We start from the raw sequence: 6,313 nt of genomic DNA, 5'->3' as shown, positions 1-6,313 counted from the left end.
CTTTAATTATATATATTGTATAATAATATCTAATATCATAATATAAATATTAATTATCTATGTTAAGATCATCCCAAAATGAAAATTTGCAAAATGATGTTTATTGATGAGCTATAACTTGTTGTTTGAACATAAAATCATGTGCACTAGGGCAAGTTATATATACAATTCGACTAACTAAAGTGTATATATATAATTTCACATTGACTCTCAAAATTAATAATGAAATTAGATAATTATATTACTACAACAATAACACAAAAGGAGAAGAAATATTAAATGTAAGTAGCTAAATTATATTATTATTTGAATAGTTATGTAAGTCAAATGATTGAGTAATAATCTAAATATAATACTCCCTCTTGATCATTTTGAACTTTCTACGTTCTTTAATAGATAATAATTAACATAAATATATTATCACAATTTCAATACTAAATTAATATATAGTCTTTGATTCTGAAAAATAATTTAAAACATAAGTAATTAATGTTAAATATTTTTTTTCTCGATATATCAAAAGTGACAAAAACCAAAATCTTTTATAGGAGTGTGTTATAGGACAGTATTTTTGTCCAGTTGACCTTTTCTATGAACAAATTTGTCAAAAAAAACATAATTTTATGGTTTGGTCTTATGTGAAATAATTATTAATTGCTACCATATGTTTTCATCAGTATAACAAAGAGCTACTTTTTTATGTACAGGACCACCTATTCAACTATATTGTATTTTTCTATTAATATATATTGTATCATTATATTGTTTAGTTTCTTTATTCGTTTTATCACACTTAGATTTATGTACTTATTCATCGGTTTGCAAAGAAGGGGAACTAAATCCGAGTTAAACTTGAAGATGGAAGTTTTGAATTTTTTTTTTTGATTATGAAGTATAGTCAAATTCGTTAGGCTTAATTATTATATTAGGTCAGAACAAGTTGATAGTGTCATCTTTTTATGTTACACCATTTCAGAATATCATATGGTTTAGTTTAAGTTGCGCAAATTCTTCACTTTCCTTGTTACATCCATGTCATATTTTTTAAAAATACACTATTTTGTAGAACGTGACACATTCATTACATAAAAAATGATCATTAGCGATAATTAAGAATTAATTGTTGTTAATTATGTACTTTTAGTGGCAATTAACATTATTTGTATATGTCCCTAAAGCCTTTATCGACATTAGTCCTAATGACATTTAACTAATATCGCTTAGACTTTAATATTCTTTTATTAATATCAATATTTATTGCCGTCAAAAATTATTTTTATTACAGTAATTCTTGAAGTCCGAATATGAAAAGGCATAGCCAACCTCCATAGGGAGGCTCTTGCATATGTTTCGATTGTAACGACTCTCGAGTCTCAACCACATGAATAGTTCATAAACGCTTTTTATCGAAATTTCGATCTCATATTAAATTTCATCAACTAATTCATTTTCTAAAATTACAATTTTCTGCGCCATACAAGTAAAGTAATCTATTAGATAATTACATATTTACAAATATCTTTCTAACTAGCAAAATTGCAATTTGATTTTTGCATTTACAAAAAACAAATGATCATCAAAATCCAAAACCCCACATGCCATTCCTTGGCATGCGCGTATAAATTAGGGAACTTACGTAAATATAATATAATAAAAAAAATATTTATCATTTATAACAGTAATATTTTTTTATTTGATCACTTTTAATTCATTTATAATACAAATTTAATACATATTACAAAGAACAATTTATTATTCATATATAATATAAGTTTTAATGATGCATAATACATTTATCAAACATTTTAATACAATTATGATACAATATGACAATTTTTTTACCAAACAAACATAATATATTTCAAAAACAATTCAAATATATTGCATACATAATTCACTTCTAATACATATTATAAATTTATCACAATATTACTATAAATAATAATAAAACAAAAAACATCGCTAAAATCAGTAATTATTTTTTAAAATGTATTAACCTATGTAATCTTTCCTATAAAAATTATCAAAACTACAATACATGAGAAAACTATATATTTTTTTACAAAAAACTATCTAAAAATCTCCAAATTTTTTTTAAAAAAAATAAAGAAAAGACCAATCCAAACTCTTAGGACAGTTGACCCTACAAATATTAAAGGAGTCAAATACTTCCAAGATTTAATCCTGACAAAGTCAAATTTCCCTCTGAAAACAAGGTACATTTTGGCAGTGCATGTAGGTTGACCTTAATATATATAATTGCCACAAAATAAAAAATAAAATAAAAATTTAAAAAATAAATAAATAAATAAATAAAACCTCTCAATTTCAATCCATTTATTTATTTTTATCAAATAAACACCACAACTATAGATAGATATTATCCCTTTTATAGCATTTCTCTCCTTAAATTTTATGTTGATAGCAACCTTTGTAATTGTATGTTTCTTTTCTTTATCTTTTAATAGTCTATCTCAGTGTATAATGAAAATAAAACACACTCCAAACGGATTTAATACAGATAATAAAACATCGATTGGGAAATTAAAAAAATAAAATGAAAACGCCCCTCAACGGAAAGGATTGGACGAATTTACTATATCACGTGTTATAAATTCAAATTTTGAGAATAAAATTTTTAAAAGTAATTCTCAGTTAACGTAGGTTGAATCTTGATTAGTCGGATAGTAAATTTTTGTATATATTAAATGGTTAAAAATTATATATATGTTAAAATTATCTTTTTAGGAGATAATCATGATGTTTGACTAGATGACATACAACTTTAATTATTCTCCAAACTTGTTATTTGTCACTTACATAAATAGCAAACAATTTTGTCTACCAAAAATTAAACAAAGTGAAAAGAAATTGTGATAAGTATTTATTTATTTTTTGTCTTTTTAGAAGCTTAAATTATTTCCTATGATATTTATTCATTTTGTTAAATATTAACACGACATTTGGATCATTGTTATTCATTGTATTGTATTGTATCGTTATTATATCTATAGTGTTCGTTTTGATTGTTATTTAAAATGTTTTGTACTGTATTATTAAATTTCGTTGTTACGTAACAATGAAAAGTCCTATTTTATGGAACAACCAATTTGGTGTGTTCCCATTGTTTCCTTATTTCTTTTTCGATTATATCTTTATATAATATTTCAAAAATACTATTTTACCCTTTACCTTAATTATTTAAATCTAGTCAAACCTCTTACACTAGGATAATTAAGGATATTTTTATAAATTTATAAATTACAATACAGTACGATACAATCAAACCAAACAACTAAAAAGTTATTAAACAACAACAAACAATACAGTCTAGCCAAACATTGTATCTACCACACAATACAATACAATACAATACATTATGAAACAATGAGTAACAATGATTCAAACAAAATGTAAGTAGCACGTACACTTTTTTTAAGCGATAAATAATGAATTTTGACGTAGTAAATGTATTTATATTTACAAAAGCTTTTATTATCATGTTTATTAATTACTATATGATGTAAAGGTATATGATAAGAAATTCACGATAGTTATAATGACTTACGTTAAAAAAAATTGTTATTGAGAGAAATAATTATCTCATTTTATTTGAGAAATTAAAATTTTATTGAAAACACACGCCCCACGTATTAAATAGAAATAGAGAGAACACATATACAGTGACAATTGCCATCAAATCATATGATATAATCAACCACAAGGAGTTCATAAATACATATCATAAAATTAATTATGCATAAATTTGAATTTGAAATTTTTTTTATTTGAATGGTCAATAAAATATACTATATGTAAGGAATAATTACTAAGATATCAACTCCAAAATTAAACAAGATTTAATTACTACATAATATAAGTATACAAATACTAATAAATTAAGGCAGCTGGCTTCCACTAATTTTACTTCATATTGCACTATTTGCATGAAAAAAAACTGAATATTTGCTGCACCAAATTTGCTATATCATCAGCTGAAAACCTTGTTTCACCACAAATCTGCACAAATAAATACAAAAAAAAAATAAAAATCACTTCGTTAATTACTAAGCTTTTGAGTAAGAGCGGAGCTAGGTAGAGTTTATCTGAATTCTTTTCAACAGAAACTTACTGTATAGTAAATGTTGAATCTATTTTGACAAAAATTTTAACTCGATCACTACTTTTAAGTAAATAAACATGTATTATTCTATATATGTATATTAGATGAGATAGTCAGATAGTTCAACGAAAAACGTACCTTAACATTGAAAGTATACAAAACAGTCTGTTCAATTGTTGTAACATTTGTATGAATAATGTTAAGTTGCAAATCTTGTAATGCAGAAATAGTGTTAATGAGTTGCCCTGGCCTTCTTTTTGACAAAACCTTTATCATAGCATTATCAATACCAATAATTTTCACTTCAACATCAGCCAAACATGACTTAATCTCAGCTATATCTTCTTGAATAATCCCAATTTCATTGTTATTTGGAGCATATACTAAATTATTAGATGGATTTTGAATTTCCATTAATAATGATGAATCTTGATGATTATCTCCATAGAGTTTTCTTCTTTTTTGTGATTCAAGACATTGTAAAAGTTGTTCCAATTCTCTTACAAATTCTATTGCTCCTCCAACAATTGAAGCTTGATCACCCTACAAATTTTCCAAAAAAAAAATCAATGTAAAAAAAAAATAAAATTCATTTTGTTCAATGTGATATAATTCCTATTAATTTCTTTTCATTTTATATGACGATATATATACAAATTTCCAACGAAATTTGAGCTTTTTTTTAGAGTTGAATGATGATAAGCGCAAATTAGGTCTAATTGAAAAAAAGAAAGACAGAATTTTGACATAGACGATTTTAGTACTTTTTGAACTTCTGGTGTTAAACATAAGTAAAATGAAAAAATTGAACTCAAAGAGAGTTTTTACGCATATAAAAAAACATATCATTCCTTTTTAAACAGACTGTAAAAATGAAAAAAGAAATGTAATATAAAATTTAGAAAAATTATTATAATATTGTTTATACATATGTGAAATGGAAAAATTAAACTTGTATATAATGAAATTAAATACCCTTTATAAAAAAAAATGTCATTCTTTTTTAAAACAGACTGAAAAGACGAAAATATAAATTTATCGAGAAATTGACATTAATACCCTTTGTACATATGAACTTGGCATGAGAGACCTCAACACATGAAGATGTTCATTCATTTGTTTTCTTCTATTCCTCTCAACTTCAATATGTGTCATTCTTTGATTCTCAACTTCCTCACTACTCTTCATTCTTATTTTTGTTCTTTTTCTCTTCTTCTTGCTTTCATTTCCTTTGCTATTTTCACCAACAAATGTCACATTAATTTCCTCTTCTTTTTGTGACACCATCAAGGCCTTTTCTTCATCAATATTAACCATTTGTTGATGTTGATAATAATTATAAGAATCATCATCAAGAGAGTAGCTATAATTATCATCATTTAATGAACTTGAAAAAATTGTAGGCTGCAATAATATTTCATGTTCAAAGTGAGACAACATAGTGAAAATAAAAAGTATAGGATCAAAAAGAACATAGGAAAAATATAGATGTTTATGTGTGGATACATGTTAGATATATATACCTGTTTTTTTTTCTTTTTTCTCCATATTTTTTATATATATATATTAATTACTAAATTGTACACAAAATATAATTATCAATCATTGGGTCCACCTTTAGAAACCTGACAAATTCAGCAACAAACTATCATGATAATATTGTGAGAAAATAAAATTTTGAAATTTCTTCAATATAAATAAATAAGACAAACCATTAAAAATGTATATATGGTGTTGAAAGGCTTGATAAGATTATCTCAGAAATAATGGACCAGTGTGTCCTGCTAGATGTTGCCTTTTGACTTTTTGGCTGTATTTTGGTTCCAGTACATATGTATATATATATATACAAAAATAAAATAACGTAGATGGATATATCAAACTTTAACTTATATATATCGATCCGAATTTTAAAAAAAAAAGGAGAGTAAAGGAGCTAATAAATTAATTTAAACCTCATGAATATTCACTTCACCGCCCTTTAACATGTTACTTTTATTTGAATCACAAGTAGAACTAACTTTACCACCTCTTTGCACGAGTTCTTAATAAATACTTTAGCACCTTGTTATATGATTTTATGAATCAAGATGAGTGAATTTTTCTAAAAATAGATTGGTTTAATTATGTATCATGCATGTGATACCTTTGTTTTTCTCTAAAAAATCTCTTTTATTAAATGCTTATGTT

At 24.7% G+C, this 6,313-nt stretch overlaps 1 protein-coding gene across 3 annotated transcripts; it reads right to left on the bottom strand.

The window, feature by feature from the left end:
* Positions 1-3,765: 3,765 nt before the first annotated feature.
* Positions 3,766-6,158, bottom strand: LOC101244996 (transcription factor FAMA). Of its 3 annotated transcripts, XM_069288983.1 has the most exons (5): positions 5,836-6,002; positions 5,647-5,748; positions 5,183-5,527; positions 4,262-4,666; positions 3,766-4,020 (listed from the first exon to the last, which is right to left on the bottom strand). In XM_069288983.1, exons 3-5 carry the CDS (start codon positions 5,438-5,440, stop codon positions 3,940-3,942), a joined length of 744 nt encoding a protein of 247 aa, XP_069145084.1. In that variant the 5' UTR covers positions 5,441-5,527; positions 5,647-5,748; positions 5,836-6,002; the 3' UTR covers positions 3,766-3,939. The 3 variants fall into 3 exon arrangements, with proteins under 3 accessions (XP_069145084.1, XP_004247954.2, XP_069145085.1); XM_004247906.4 differs by lacking the exon at positions 5,647-5,748 and having other exon boundaries at positions 5,836-6,158; XM_069288984.1 differs by lacking the exon at positions 5,836-6,002 and having other exon boundaries at positions 5,647-5,763.
* Between the last annotated feature and the right edge of the window lie 155 nt (positions 6,159-6,313).

Source organism: Solanum lycopersicum, chromosome 9 (genome assembly GCF_036512215.1).
Source record: "Solanum lycopersicum chromosome 9, SLM_r2.1".
Taxonomy (NCBI): Eukaryota; Viridiplantae; Streptophyta; class Magnoliopsida; order Solanales; family Solanaceae; genus Solanum; species Solanum lycopersicum.
This window is presented reverse-complemented; position numbering and strand designations above follow the sequence as displayed.

Excerpts from the sequence above, each read along its gene's own strand:
- LOC101244996 (XM_004247906.4), bottom strand. Across the intron at positions 4,667-5,182 it reads CAAGTTCATATGTACAAAGG|GGTGATCAAGCTTCAATTGT; the intron begins GTATTAATGTCA and ends GAAAATTTGTAG. Across the intron at positions 4,021-4,261 it reads TGTATACTTTCAATGTTAAG|ATTTGTGGTGAAACAAGGTT; the intron begins GTACGTTTTTCG and ends TTATTTGTGCAG.